At 47.8% G+C, this 16,315-nt stretch overlaps 1 protein-coding gene across 32 annotated transcripts in view; it reads right to left on the bottom strand.

Moving 5' to 3' along the window:
- The window catches only part of RERE (arginine-glutamic acid dipeptide repeats), a 348,430-nt gene that overhangs the window by 132,207 nt on the left and 199,908 nt on the right, over positions 1–16,315 (bottom strand). For all 32 annotated transcript variants that reach the window (XM_083512803.1, XM_083512817.1, XM_083512818.1 and 29 more), the window contains one exon: positions 2,781–2,829. In XM_083512803.1, the coding sequence (XP_083368929.1) occupies positions 2,781–2,829 (49 nt within the window). The remainder of the gene's footprint in view (positions 1–2,780; positions 2,830–16,315) is intronic.

Below are 16,315 nucleotides of genomic sequence, written 5' to 3'. Positions count from 1 at the left end.
ATGAAGGCAGCAGCCCTCCTGCGCCCTTTTATTTGCATCCCCCCCAGCAACTAGGATTAAAAGATATACTGCTTCTGAATATGGAGTCTCCATGTAGCTATCATGGCTAATGGATGCTGACAGACCCCATCCTATGTGAATGTGTCTGATATGCCACCTCCCAAGATGAAATCATCTTGTAGATTATATGAGGTATGTATATTCAGAAATAAGGCAATTTCTGCTAGACTGCTGGGTTTGTTTGGTTGTTATATACAGGGTGGAAACCAATGTTGGGCTAAGTGAATTTTCTTTCAGCGCAATAATTTCTGCTTCTGCAACAGAACATTCTTCCCTGTCTCCTTCCTCCCCTCTGTATTATCCTAAATCTGTCCCAGTTTTCCAGTTCTCTGGAGCAGATTTGGGAAGTGGGAGGGAGTGCCATTGTGCAGGGAAAAATCCTTGCATTGATGGGATAGGTTAGCTGAATACCACCCAAAGAGCCCCAATGTATCAGTTTTGCCCTATTTATTACATTTATACCCAACCTTTCCTTCTAGGAGCTCAAGAAGGTGTAAACAGTTCTCCCACTTTTCCATTTTATCCTCATAACAACCCTGTGAGGTAGGTTAGGCCAAGAGACAGTGACTGGCCCAAGACTACCCAGTGAGCTTTATGGCTGAGCAGGGACTAGAACTCTGGGCTCCCAGGTCTTAGTCCAACACTCTAACTACTACACCATACCAGGTCTCTTTTTATGTACAATTATCCTGGAATTTGGGAGGGACCACAGCTGAGTGGTGGAGTGTCTGCATGCAGAAGGCACCTTGTTCAATTTCTAGTTATAAAGGGTCAGGTGACAGGCATGATAGGCAATACCTCTCCTTGCCCAAGAAAGTCACCAACCGTTGAAGTCAGCTATCCCTGAGCTAGAAGGCTGAATTGTCTGAAATGTTTGTAAGGCAGCTTCCTAACATCTGGCTAACAGGTGGCTAAAGGTAGTTAAACCTGTATTATCTTTTTGCATGGACACACCTGCACATCCACAGCTGGAGAGCTCTGGCAGTCCCCAGGACACTTCATCACACTTTACTGCCCATGAGCAGAACGGAACAGATTACAGTGGTGCCTCGCAAGACGAAATTAATCCGTTCCGCGAGTCTCTTCGTCTTGCGGTTTTTTCGTCTTGCGAAGCACGGCTATTAGCGGCTTAGCGGCTATTAACGGCTTAGCGGCTTTAAGAAAAAGGAAACAAACTCGCAAGACGTTTCGTCTTGCGAAGCAAGCCCATAGGGAAATTCGTCTTGCGGAACGACTCAAAAAATGGAAAACTCTTTCGTCTAGCGGGTTTTTCGTCTTGCGAGGCATTCGTCTTGCGGGGCACCACTGTACAATTTTAAACAACCTTATTTGGGCAGGAATTTTCCTACAAATTTTCCTACAAAAACACCTCAGGGATATACTTGATCATTCTGCAGCATAGTCTGTGGCATTATGAGCATTTAAAACTCTCCCACACACATAAACCACAGGAGAAAAAGAGAGAGAGAAAGAGAGAGAGATGCACCAAAGTGGTCTCTCCAATCCTGCCCTTAATGGGACTGAGAAGCAAAGTGTGAGAAAGTCAAGATTCCAACCTGAGAGGTGTCCAAAGTAGTACAGCAGCATATACAGATGTGAAAAGGGTACCTTGGCACGCACCCTCGAGGCCCTCATTCAAAATGCTATTTAATAAAAATTAAGCCGTTTTACACTGAGAGAAGGGATTATTCTGCTCGGCAAGGAAGCTTTCAAATAAGGCACTCAAGGGAGCGAGTCCCAGAAGGCTTACTGTGCAGAGCACGCAACAACCTAAGCCCTGCAGGGCTGCTTTTTTTGAAGAAAGGAAAAGGAAACAAAAAGGCTGCTTGCCTCCAGGGGATGCTACAGGATTTGAAGAGACTAGTGGTAAAAGAGGGGAAACGGTGACATGATAAATACCACTTGGCACTTATATAATGCGTCTGGGTGTTCACGCAACAACCTTACAGGGTGGGTCAGTAGTATTATCACCACATGGCAACAGAGGGGACGTCTGAACCTTCGTGGTTTGCTTATGGACAACTAGATGCTATCCGCACCACACATTTAAAGCACATGGCTTTCCACAAAGAATCCTGGGAACTTTATTTTTTTTTAAGGGTGCTGGAAATAATACCTCTCTGAGAGCTACTGTTCCTATGGTTCACTGGGTGGGGTGGACTGATGAGCAGATGTGAGCCTAGTGAATTCATAGCAGAGGTGACATTTGAGCCAGGGGCCTCTGGGTCCAGAACTCATTCTCTTAGTCACACACGGGCCTGTCAGTGACTGAGCGGCTGCTTTCAACAGAAGTGAGGGAAGACCCTTCCCCTCCCAAGACCACTCTGTGCTTTCTAGTGGGCTCAAGGCACAGGCAGCTAGGATGAGTAATAGCTCTTACAGTGTTCACTGCCTTGATAGAGTGTTTGTGTGTGCGGATGATATAGAAATATTTTCAAATAAATAAATGTTTGTGAGCCAATGGTCACTGTTGCTCTGTATGGGCAGAAGGGTTGTAGACCCTTAACTGATGCAGTGTCACAGAACGCCTGGGCGGCCCTGGATCAAGATGCACTTCGAACACAAAAGATCTGTGAGCATCCTGACGTGGCGTCAACCTCCCTCTTCAACCGCAGCACGCTTAGGGGGACGTGGATGACACCTTGAGAGTTGCAGATCACAGATGGCCAGAAAGAGACAGTTCAGTCACTTGATGTTCCCATTATGTAAGGAAGTCTTACCTGATGACTAGGCCCAACCCGGATTTCACCCTGTGTGCTGTTCAACCGCCTGCAATGGAAAGATACAGAACCACCAGTGAGTAAGGGGAACCAAGTGGTGCAACGCACACACCCCGTGTACTGGGTGAGCATGTACAGCCACTGCTTTGAGAGCACAACTGGGAATAAAACCACAGAATGTCTGGTTAGTCTTTAATGCCATTTCAAAACGGTGCAGGGAAAAATCCCTCCAGCCTCCAGCAAGACTCCAGAGCAATCTTTGCTATTTGGACTATAACAACCATCATCCCAGACCAGATGGGTGGGGTGGGGTGGGGAGAAAAGTTTTAAGTTCAGGACATCTGGAGGGCAGCAGGTTCGTAAAGTCGGCCTCTGGGGGCTATTTTCCCCATCTGCTAAGAATGGAATTTTAAGATGGAAACTTGGTGCACCCCAAAACCAAAAACAATGTTAAAACCAAGTCATTTGATCAGCAACAGCATGGGAAGCAACCCTTTGCAAAATGTGAAGAATGACACACGGTGACATGGTGCCTCAGCTGCTCCCCGTTCAGCCTTCGCCTAATGGGAAAAGCCTTTTAAAAAGAAACCGAGGCTGCGTCTGCTTACAGCTTGCATGAATCAAGAACCTTCCCCAGCACCACACACACACACACACACACCCACCCCAATCCTGGTTGCGTTGTTCATTTCAGAAAGACACCCTAGGGTGAAGCCGGAGAACGTGCGTGCCCAATCTGAAATGTCAGTGCCCAAAAAGCACGGGGGCGGAAATTGTGGTGGCAAAAGGGATCTGATTCCGCCCCCACCTTTGTTTGTTCAATGTTTCATCCAAAGGACGTCTCCAGCAAGAGGCTGCCATCTAGCTGCATGCAGAGAATGCCACTCTATTTTAACTCCAATTCTGGCCTCCAGCAGCAGTTCTTAGCCCATTGGGCCCTCCTGGCTCCTTTGCTCAGCATGGGACTCACCACTAACATCTAAGAGGCACACCTAGGAAAGCCTTGGGCTAAAAATTTATTGGACACCTTAACTTGCAAGACTAGGTATTTTAGGGTTTTGCTCTCAGCTTTGGCACTGCGAGGCCTGCTGCTTCTTTCTTTTCTTTTCTTTTTTAACTCTGTGGCCCTGAAATAAATTTCCTGAGGGTTGGACCTTTGCTAACTAAGCTTAGTGCTAAGCTGTCAACCTTTATTTTGGGGGAAATGCCAACAGCGTGGGTGCCAGCTACAAACATTTATACTCTTATGGTTGGGAGGCAGCATCTTTGGCAGTAAGTGTTTTCTTTTACATTTTCCTTTCCAAAAGAAGTACAATAACATTTCTTTTTTAATTAAATGAAAGCTAAGGTTTTATTTGGGACGCGGGTGGTGCTGTGGGTTAAACCACAGAGCCTAGGACTTGTCAATCAGAAGGTTGGTGGTTCAAATCCCCGCGACGGGGTGAGCTCCCGTTGCTCGGTCCCTGCTCCTGCCAACCTAGCAGTTCAAAAGCACATCAAAGTGCAAGTAGATAAATAGGTACCACTCCGGCGGGAAGGTAAAAGGCGTTTCCGTGCGCTGCTCTGATTCACCAGAAGCGGCTTAGTCATGCTGGCCACATGACCCGGAAGCTGTACGCCGGCTCCCTCGGCCAATAAAGCGAGATGAGCGCCGCAACCCCAGAGTCGGCCACAACTGGACCTAATGGTCAGCGGTCCCCTTTACCTTTTAAGGTTTTATTTACTTAGCGTGAATTTATCCCACACTTTTCCTCCAAAGCTCAGAATAGCATGCAACAACCCAGTAAGTCAACAGAAAACCATGGAAGCCATACGTAGTGAGCTTTGTGGCTGAGTACTGATTTGAACACAGGTCTCCCTGCCACCCATCTGGCACATCATCCATAACACCAGCTCTGGGTCAAAGGAGGTTTTAAAGAAAGCATTTTCCACACCTCAATGCTTACATGCATTGCTACTTATGCCAAGAAGGTTTGCTTCCCCCAGAAGACTTGAGGCCCAATATGAAAGGTCAGCAACTTCCAGGTTTATTACAGCTACTTCTAGGTAGGTTGGGGTGGAAAGCTATTTCTCAGGGGCCCACAAATAATTGTTACTGATCTCTGAGCAGCCTGCTTCCATCTGCTTATTTTAAGAATCTTGTAACATTAAGAATCTGCTGCCCAAGTTTGCTTGTTTTCCTCTACTCTCCCCCAAATCCTATTTTCCTTTTGTATCATGTCTTTTTACACTGCAAAGCCTGAGAGCAGGAACCACGTTGCTTTCAGCTGATATGTCAGTCGCTCTGAGGACCTCTCCAGCTGAGGAAAATAATCGCTTTCAATCAATGCTTTGCTGATCGATTAGCCATGAACCAACATTCCCTAAAACAGGTCCCTGGAATCAGCTGTGCGGAAACTTATAGTCAAGAGCAGAGGTAGGCAACCTAAGGCCTGTGGGCCGGATGTGGCCCAATCACCTTCTCAATCCAGTCCACAGACAGTCTGGGAATTAGTATGTTTTTACGTGAGTAGAATGTGTCCTTTTATTTAAAATGGATCTCTGGGTTATTTGTGGGGCATAGGAATTCGTTCATTCCCCCCCAAAAAAATATAGTCCAGCCCACCACATGGTCTGAGGGATGGTGGACTGGCCCACAGCTGAAAAAGGTTGTGGACCCCTGGCCAAGAGCAGGTTACCTGAGAATCTAGCTTTGTCCCTTATACACCCAGTAGGGCACTGTGGTCAAGCTTCTCCTGCGAGTTCCAAAGGTCTCAAAAGCCTGCTCTGCAGTAACTCAGAGTAGGGCTTTTAGTGTGGCTGCCCTGTTCTGTGGAACAGCATCTCCATCGAGATATTTTCCAGAACAACTGGAGGCATTTTTGTTCTAGGAGGCTTCCCCAGCTGAATGAACAGGTCTCTGCCATGGATGTCTCCTTTTATTTATTTTTAATTAATTTGCTATTATGTTCTCTCCTGTTTTTAACTTTTTAAAGCTTTTTATTATTATTTTGCATACATTGCCTTAATACATATATGTAGAAGGTGATGTAGGAGAAGGAGATGACATTCAGGCAGGTGAATAAAAGTTAGCAACCTACAAAAGAAAAGAAAGATCCTCTAGATTGCTGTGGGCTGCCAGTGGAGGAGCACTCTGTCCTACCTGCAACATCACCTTTATTCACCTACATGCAATTCCCGATTGCCAGTGGCCACAAGGCTAGTGGTTAAATACCAGCCTGAAGAAACCCTAGCCAACCATACATAATCATATGCACTTTGAAGGTCAACCTGAATTTATCTGACCTAATTTTGCTCTTAAGGACGTGTATGCATGTTACAACATACCTAGATGCTCACTGCATACATAGAATCTATTTCAAACCAGTAACATCCTGCAGCTGGAATATGCCACTGTATTGTCTTCTCCCTCTATGGAGTTCACAGCGAGACAAGGAAAGATGAAGCGCACTTTTATTATGTAAAGGGAGGGGAAATGCATGAATAGGAATCAATGCTCGCCGAGTTGCAAAATACAGGCGGCTCTGTGTAATCTTTTCTGCAATCCCAGCTCTTTTTATTCCCACAGTTGGGTTTATAGTGAGAAAAACAAGCCGCTAAACCCATCCCTTTATTCCAACACCTTTCTGTACAATGGCTCCCTGCCCAGAAAGAGGTATAGCAAAAAAGACGCTGTGTGGTCTTCATAAGAACACTCTGAACAGAAAGAGGCAGGCAGGCAGGCAGCCGGGGCTGCGTTCTGGCCCCCAGGCTCAGCAGATTCAGACAGAAGCTCTGCTGCTGCTCAACTCTTTTCAAAAGATGCATCCAAACCCCTACCACAGGGTTGATATTGACACACAAGCACCCCAGGTCGATGGGACTGCACGTGGGGTGAAAAAAGACCTATGGGTTGAAAGGGGGTTAAAAAGAAAGTCTGAGGTGGAAAAGACGTTTACAAGGTATGCCGCAAATATTTTTTTGGAATTACAAAACAATAAGTCTCGGAAATAAAAAGTGTAGGCATGTACAGGGTGCCAATGAGGAGCCTTTGTAGTTCATAAGATGATTCCATGATACAAGAATATCCTCTCCTGCACTTTTTATGCTTTACAATTCCTAGCAATGCCAACTGATTGGTGATGATTAAATGCTGACATACAGTGGTACCCCGCAAGACGAATGCCTCGCAAGACGGAAAACCCGCAAGACGAAAGGGTTTTCTGTTTCGGAGGCGCTTCGCAAGACGAATTTCCCTATGGGCTTGCTTCGCAAGACGAATTTCCCTATGGGCTTGCTTCGCAAGACGAAAGCCCATAGGGAAATCTCCGGGGACCTGTTTTAAATTGCTGGCGGTCGGGAGCAAAGACTTTCGCCCACAGCCGGCCTTCAGAAGAGGTCCTGGACCTCTTCTGAAGGCCGGCGGGGGGCAAAAGTCTTTGCTCCCCCCCGCCTGCCTTCCCGGGACAGCGGAGACTTCTCCGCTGCCCCGGGCGATCTTAAAATGCTGGCGGGCGGGAGCGAAGCGTTCGCTGCCGACCCCCAGCATTTTAAAATCTCCCCGGGACAGCAGAGAAGTCCCGCCCCGCTCGGGATGGCGGCGCAGAGCTGTCTGCCGTGCCGGGATCAGCGCAGCTCTGCACGGCCATCGGGAGCCGGGGGCGAAGATCTGCAGGCAGATCTGCGCCACCATCCCGAGCGGGGCGCTAAGTCCCGCCCCGCTCGGGATGGCGGCGCAGAGTTGTCTGCCCTGCCGGGACTGCAGGCACATCTGCGCCACCATCCCGAGCGGGGTGCTAAGTCCCGCCCCGCTCTGGATGCCGGCGCAGAGCTGTCTGCCATCCCGGGACTGCCATCCCGAGCGGGGCAGGAGCCTCCATAGGCGCGCGTCACCTCTCCAGCTGGGAGAGGGCACGCGGGGCTAAAGCAGCCCCCTGCGACCCTCTCCCGGTTGGAGAGGTGACGCGCGCCTATGGCAGGAGCCTCCATAGGTGCGGGTCACCTCTCCAGCTGGGAGAGCGCGCGGGGGGGCTAAAGCAGCCCCCTGCGACCCTCCCCCGGCTGGAGAGGTGATGCGCGCCTATGGCAGGAGCCTCTATAGGCGCGCGTCACCTCTCCAGCTGGGGGAGGGTCGCAGGGGGCTGCTTTAGCCCCGCGCGCGCTCTCCCAGCTGGAGAGGTGACGTGCGCCTATGGAGGCTCCTGCCATAGGCGAGTGTCACCTCTCCAGCCGGGGGAGGGTCGCAGGGGGCTGCTTTAGCCCCGCGCGCGCTCTCCCAGCTGGAGAGGTGACGCGCGCCTATGGAGGCTCCTGCCATAGGCGCACGTCACCTCTCCAGACGGGAGAGGGTCGCAGGGGGCTGCTTCTCTGCTCCCGCCCGCCAGCATTTTAAAATCGCCCCGGGACAGCAGGGGCTTTTAAAATGCTGGTGGTCGGCAGCAAAGCCCTCCTGTCCCCGGAGCTTGCGGGGCGGGAGGTGGGAAGAAGGGCTTTTCTTCAGAAAGCTGTTCTGAAGGCTGGGGTGGGAAGAAAAGCCCTTGTTCCCCCGCCCTCAGCCTTCAGAAGAGGTCGGGGGACAGACTGTCCCCGGACCTGGTCTGAAGGCGGTTTCCCTAGGAACGCATTAATTGATTTTCAATGCATTCCTATGGGAAACCGTGCATCGCAAGACGAAAAACTCGCAAGAAGAAAAAACTTGCGGAACGAATTAATTTCGTCTTGTGAGGCACCACTGTATATTTTGATATTCCTTGACTTGTTTTCATTTATACACCTAAGAATTTGGGCTGGGGCCTTGACAACTTATGAGGGGGGTATCAATGAACTCAGAAGTTTGAGAAACCCTGCCCTGGTATAAGAGGCTATATCCCAGCACACAGACGGCTCCTGCACATTTCTGGAGCAAACCCTCCACATGCACAAGGAGACTCTATAGCAAGGCAGTCCAACTTCTCATACTAAGTGAGCCGCACACTGCCTTGTTGCATGTGTGCAAGGGGTGGGGCAGGGTGGGGGCGTCAAAAGTTGCCGCATGCGGTCGTGGGGCAGCGTGTTGGACCACCCTGTCCTAAAGGGTATTTCTGTGTGTTGAGCAGCCCATCCTTGTGGCTCCCCAAGAGGGAAGGTTATAAATGACAGACAGGGGCTTTTCAGTGTGGATGAGGAGAGACTGAGGTGGGGATGGGGGACACATAATGGAGAGAGGTGGGAAACCTATGGCCCTAAAAAGATATTACAGGACTACAACTCCCATCATCCCTGACGTCCAGGGCTAATGGGAGCGGGAATCCAACAAACACTTGGGGAGGGCATGCACCCAGGCATCACATTCCTGGGGTAAAGACTTAAGATCCAGGACAGGCTTAAAAGATTGCACTTCCTCTCGGAGTGCATAGCTAATTGATGGCATTCTATGCTGTGAGATCTAGCAACGGGCTGCAGGCTTGGCCAGCTTTAAATAGGATTGAAGACAAATTCACAGAAATCAAGTCAAGCAGTGCTTCCTAGTCGCCCTGGTTCTGCATGCTACTGAATGCAAATTGCTGGGAAGCAACTGTGCAAGAGAGCTCTTGCCTTCATAGCCTGGGCTGAGGGTTTGCCAGAGGCATCTGGGTAGACCACTGCGAGGAGCAAGCGACTAGACCAGATGGTCTGATGCAGCCCATGCATGGCCAGATGCATAAATTCCATCATCACAGAGCCATCATTCTATGCGAATCTGCTGCCCTCAGGATCTTTTCCTGGACTCCAACTCCCACCAGCCTGTGCTGGGCTAAGGGGTGATGGGAGTTCCAGACCTAAACATCTGGCGGACACCAGGGTTGGCAAAGGCTGGAACACTTATTAGGATAGCTTCAGTGGATCAGCATCTCCACCCGCTTTTCCCAAGGTTTTCAAAGGCTGCGTCATCCCCTGCTTGGCTACTGTGGAGTGGTCCTCGTTCCATATACTGCTTCTCTGGACAAGTGCAGATTGTCACTTTGCAGAGGTTTTTATTTTACTATCTATAGGCACACACATACAAGCATCGAGAAGGAGCAGGAAGATCAGCTAACTGCCAGAGGCATTTTTAAAAAAAACCCCAAAACACCACACGTCTCAACCTACAAATCTCCAACACTGCTGCCTCCAGATATTGCCTGGATCACTTTGGATTTTGCCCTCTTTTACTCTGCACATCCCTCCCTCCTAGCTCTGTTTAAATATGAGAAAAGGAAGGATGCAGTTAAGAAGCATAGGGTTTTTTATGGAGGGAAGCTTCTGGGGTACTCAAAACTTTGAAAGAAGTATGCATTTACCCTTGCGCGCGCACACACACACACAAGGATAAAAAGACACAGTTGATTAAAAAAAAATTAGGTTAAGGTCAATGAGTAAATGAAACAATAATGGGGGGGGAGTGTTGGGCTGTTTACTCCATGAGATTGGGGGTGGGGGTGGGGAAGGGATAAGGTTGGAAGCGGGTAAGGAGGGGGTGAGGATGATGAGAGGAGCAAAGGAGCCAGCGCAGTGTATGAAATCTGACACCAAAGGAAAGCAATGTAACAAAAGTGGTATCCATAGCAACAACAACTTAATATTTCAGTCCCTCTTCAGCTGCAGCGGATTAAATATAATGACAAGATGTTCCCCCTTTGAAAAGTAACCTGTTGCCATGGAAACGCTGTAGTCTCTTGAATAAACAGGGACTGGACAGAAAGGAACTGGAGGCCTGCAAATGAATATCAAAAAGGAAGGGACTCTTTCCCCCACCGCCACCGCCACCCACACCCACCCCATCCCAGGGTGCACTGGAGCCCTCTAATCCTCAGGCAGATAAGTGGGGGGTGGGGGGTGTTGGCTACGAGACAAGAGAACTGCCCTTTCTGGCTTCAAAGCAAGGTGGGAATCAACGTGGGGGTCCCGGCAAGTGGGAGAGAGAAGAAAGTAAGACTGATAGGAAGGCTGGACAATTAGCTTATATTTCCCTTGCAGGAGCTCAAATAGGAGCATAGGAAGCTGCCCTATACTGAGTCAGACCAATGTGCCATCTAGCTCAGCACTGTCTACACTGGCTGGCAGCAGCTCTCCGGGGTTCCAGGCAGAGCTCTTCCCCAGCCTAAAATGGAGATGTTGGGGACTGAACCTTCTGCATGCAAAGCAGTTGCTCTGCCACTGAGCTACAGCATGTACTCCAGATCCCCACCTTGTATGGGGACATTGGGACAGGCGCCCAACACATTAGTAAAAGGGCCAACTTCAAGCACAGTATGTTTTAAAGGAGAAAGAAAAGAGTCTCCTGCACCTCTGACTTTGGCAATCCTATCCACTAAATCCCACCACTACCACCTGAATAATGTACAGAGTTCCTAAAACCCTTCCCAGTTTGTAGAGCTTTGGCAAAACCTTTATGCGGTTTCATGACCATGGAGCAGCTTGCTCCTGTGTGCTGCTGGAGACTGACTCATCTCCACGGTCATGAGCAAGTGATCGCCTCCAGCCTACTCAACAAGGCTGGCAAATGGATAAAACTCTTTGTGTAACAGAAGCTACAGAAATAACCAAAGGGCTCCCTCAAAAGCCTTGGGACTAAACCGTTAGGCTCAGCTGGTTGATGTTAGAGCACATGCTCTATGTATGGAGGGTTTCTGGGTTCTGGCCATGGCATCTCCTGCTCAAGCAGAGCTATGGAGGCCTCAACCTGCCTGTGGTTCCTGGAACAGATGGACCAAAAGATGGGCTCAATACAAGGCAGCTGCCCCAAGCTCATGTCTTCCAGACATTCTGTACACCACCACCCACGCAGGCTGGAGCTGATAGGAGTTGTAGACCAAATACATAGGACACATTCACACCCTACATTTTTAAGCACTGTGATATCACTTTAAGCAGTCTTGGTTTCCCACAAAGAATGATCTGCAGTTTGTCAAGGGTGCTGAGAATTGTTCGGAGACCACTGTTCCCCTCTCGCAGCGGTTTAACCATCAATCCCTTTCCCAGGGAACTCTGGAAATTATAGCTCTGGAAGAGGAATAGGGGTCTCCTGACAACTCTCAGCAACCTTAACAAACTACAGCTCCCAGGAGACAGCTTTGGGGGAAGCTATGCCTGCTTGAAGTGTTATCATAGTGCTTTGAATGTAGGGTGTGAATGCGATCAAGTTGTGGAAGCCTGCCTGAATTGTCTTCCTCCTCTCTTAATTCTTTCACACTTCCTAATGTGGATATTGCTAAATGGATTTCACTTTCAAAGATCAGCACCAAATTCTGTATGTGCATTTGTTTTGTTTTTAAAGCTAAATGTCACCTTCATGGCAACTTTGGGATGTAGGCTCTTTGGATATTGCTCTTGGCGCTGAAGGCTTGGAAGGATAGGAACATAAGTTATACTCATACTTCCGTTTCACAGATTGAGATGGCTGGGGGGCGGCCACTTGCGAAAGGGCATCCTGGTCGAGGACCAAAGCCCATGTCTCTCTGATGCAAGCCTGCATTTCCTGTCTCTTGGATGCATCACAACTATTTTCTTATTTAAACGCAAAAATACCCACCACCCTTCCTTCACAATTTAGACAGCGAGCAACTGCCTCAAGGGTGTGGGCTGATATGGAGAGGAATGAGTGAAGCCATCAGCATTGCTCCTCAAGCCTCTCTGTTCCGCGCATATACTGCTGATTATGGGATGCTGAGGGCAAAGAACAGGAAGCTGCCACCTCCATCTTGCTCTGCTTATGAGCGTCCCCTGGAGTATCTGGCTGGTCAATCACGGAGGCAGAGCAGTACATGAGATCCTTGGCCCGATCCATTTTTTTTGGGGGGGGGAGCATTAGCAAAGCTAACAGACACCACCTGGCAGTGATTTGAGTGAACTACTGGTGGTCCAAGGAGATTGTACTTCCAACCAGCTAGGTCAAGAGGAGGGAGTGGGGTCTGAGCATCTGAAAGGTGGCTTTATCTTTTCAAGGTGAACAAGCCCTTGAGGACAGGGACAACATATGCGAAAGGGCCAGAGCTCAGTAGTAGAGTGCATGTTTTGCAGGCAAAGGGCTGCAAGTTCAGCCCCTGGTGTCTCCAGAAAAGGTTGTGAAGTACTCATGCATGAAACCCTGCAGGGCTGCTGCCGGTCAGTGTTGACAGTACTGAGCTAGATTGGACTAATGATCTGGCTTGATATAAGGCAGCTTTCTATGCTCCTATCTCTACCCCTTTCTATGTTCACATAACTTTCTTTCATTTGGGTTTTTGTTTGTTTTAGCATTAGGTGCTTAATCCTATTCCCTTAGCTTCTTGTTCTTTTTAACCTGCAATGGCCTCCAATAACTTCCCATTTCACAGATGGCAGAACAGAGGCTGAGAACGAGTAACATGCCCAGAGGAATGCCTGTATGCACAAAACTGAGCATTTGAAATATTACTATGGAATCAGGGCCAAAAATGCTTTCTATCTGTCCACATTTCAGCCCAGCGGCTCAACTGTTCTAATAACTGGCCTACTGCCATTTATAGACTCCATTACATTGGGCCTTTCAAATATCCCTTTTTTGCTTCCTGGCACTGAATTGGAACTGATGTATGCAGCATTTGATTCTTCCAAGTAGATATGAAGCATAAATAGACACAACAGTTTAAAAGGATCCTGACCCAAATCCTGTCTTAGAATATGCTGGTGTGGTATAGAGGTTAAAGAGTCAAAACTAGGACCAGGAAGAAGTCAGTTCAAATCCCTGATCAGCTATGAAGCTTACTGGCTTACTTCGGGCAAGTCACTATCTCTCAGCCTCACAAGGTGAAGACAAAACAGAAGAGGATAACTGTGTGAGCCCTCCTTGCCTTGGCTACAGCTTGTGGTTAACCTTCTATTTGGGGAAAGCTTGTATCTCATTGGCAGAATATCTTGCTTTGAGAGCAGAAGGTCCCATGTTCAATCCCTAGCATTTCCAGGTGGAGATGGGAGAGACTTCTGCCTGAAAGGATGTAGAGTCGCTGCCTGTCAGTGTACTGAGCTGCACAGACCAATGGCCTCCGTATGAGGCAGCTCTCTATGTCACTAAGAGAGAGCTAAAACACAAGCCTGGGTTCAGGTGTTACACTAAGCCAGGCCATGGTTTAGCTCGGCACGGAGGCAAAATGATCAGGAAGAAGGGGAGTGGCTGCACTAAGCCATGGTTTGGCACTAAGCATTGGTTGGCTTAACGTGCCATACAAACCAAAGCAATAAGATGTTAACGTAGCAAGAAGGCAACAACTATCCAACAACAGCATGTCAAATAATCCATGAGAAGTTTTTAAAATAACTCAAGGAACCCCTCCATTTTAGGATCCTAGCTTGCTCTTGTTTCTTGTATGCATTGACTAGAGTGCTATACCCAAAGGAGACAAATACAAAGTATACTAGTTGTAAAACTGAAATTTAATTATTTTCTACCTATGTCATAATTACAAAGTTATAAACATTCCACATGCTTCCATGGACCAGAAACACTATCTCTCTTCTACACGCGTCTTCCTTTACTTGTACAACTTGTATCCAATGTTAAATGTTACGAAGGAGCAGAGCCACTGAAATTAATAAACACATCTAACATGAGTCCATTAATTTTAATGGGTCTACTCTAAATAAAACTTAGCTGTATACAAACCCTCCTATTAGTGGTAGTGCTATCATTCTTGGAAAACTTTGATAACAATTTGTTTTATCTTTTTTTTTAATGCCAAATGCTTGGACAATACGTTTTAAACTGGTGCCAAAAAAGCTAACAAAGCAGGCACCAAGCAAACATGCCAGGAAGGCATTTGAAATTCTGGATGCTGCCACCACTGCAAAGGCCCTATCCAGAGGAGCCATGCCTCAAAGGGTGGGACACCTGACTTAGAATTAGAAGGAACAGGAGACAATATTCCCTGAGTTGAGGCGGGGAAAATATTTATCAGCTTCTGTTAAAAAGGCTTGAGATTCTGAGGAACACCAGGTATAATGCTGAAGTATATCAAAGGTTCACAAGGATGCAACATACACAAACATGACTGGTTTCACCTCCCACTCTGTAGCAATTGCAAATATGACTTTATGTCAAAGGCTAATTATGTCCCACAACCCCTGTTGTAGTTCTGGAGGTTCACACCAGAGGATGAGGTGATGGGCACTAATTGAAATGGGACTCTGAAATGGATGATACAACTGCACAGAGCAGGGTCAGCCAATGCAATGCCCTCCAGCTGTTGTTGGATTCAAACTCCCATCAGCCTCAGCCAGTGTGACCATGGTCAGGGATGAAGAAGAAGAAGAAGAGGAGGAGGAGGAGGAGGAGGAGGAGGAGGAGGAGGAGGAGGAGGAGGAGGAGGAGGAATTTGGATTTGATATCCCGCCTTTCACTCCCTTTAAAGAGTCTCAAAGCGGCTAACATTCTCCTTTCCCTTCCTCCCCCACAACAAACACTCTGTGAGGTGAGTGGGGCTGAGAGACTTCAGAGAAATGTGACTAGCCCAAGGTCACCCAGCAGCTGCATGTGGAGGAGCGGAGACACGAACCCGGTTCCCCAGATTACGAGACTACCGCTCTTAACCACTACACCACACTGGATGATGGAAGCTACAGCAGCCGGAGGGCACCATGTTGGCGACTCCTGGCATAGAGGATAGACCCATTATTTACAAACATAATAGAATGAAAATAAAATGGCTGTGAGCCACATAAGCTGAATGGAACTCTCATGGACAGAGACAAGTCTACCTTTGAATACCAGGAGCTGACTGAGCTCCAACACAACAAGAGGGAGGAGGTGACTGTCATGATGTGGATGTCCAAAACATGCTGGAATAGATTGTTTCGGTCTAGTAACGCAATAACCATGTTAACAGGAAAAAAATATGAATATTCAACGCTCCAAAATGAAATACTTTCACTCACGGTACTTCTGAAGCAAATCCAAATAACAACTGCAAAAAGCCTAAATTACATAAGAATTTGTGTTGTATAAAACTAAGTCCCACTCAAAGAAGAACCAATGAAATTAATGGGCATAACATAGTCGCGTCCATTCATTCACATGGATCAACCCTGGGTACTACCCACCAGCTATGAAAAATTCTAGTCCTCATGAATTTGGAACAAGCCTCCCCAACTGCCCCGTCTCCCCAGAGAAACAGCAACTGATCCAGTGCAATATTCGACTGTTCTGGACCCACGTCTACCCTGAATCCATCTCAATCCTGGGAGAAAGCCAAGAATCACTCTGTGAAGATGCATGGTATGTTAAAGTCATCCCTAATTGGGCTTGAGCAATTTTAACCTTGCCTTAAGACAGGTTTGCCACAAGGAACAGCCAACATCACATTACCACAGTAGGCTAAAACCATCAGATATACAGCCACAAAAATGCCATTAGCAAACAAGTTTTTAAAGGTTTTAACAACAGGGTTGGGGAGAAGCCTCAAGTTAATTTGAGCTCATCAGGATACTGTGCAGACTTCTCTTTGAAAGTTTCTTGTGTCATTCTCCAAAACAAGCAAGCCAAGTCAAAGCTAAGAGAAAACACCATTAATATCCCTGAAAGTGATTTTAGAGATCACCTAAAAACA

This window comes from Podarcis liolepis (genome assembly GCF_965112155.1).
Source record: "Podarcis liolepis genome assembly, chromosome: 7".
Classification (NCBI taxonomy): Eukaryota; Metazoa; Chordata; class Lepidosauria; order Squamata; family Lacertidae; genus Podarcis; species Podarcis liolepis.
Note: the sequence above shows the minus strand (reverse complement) of the source record. Positions and strands in the feature narration are given on the sequence as shown.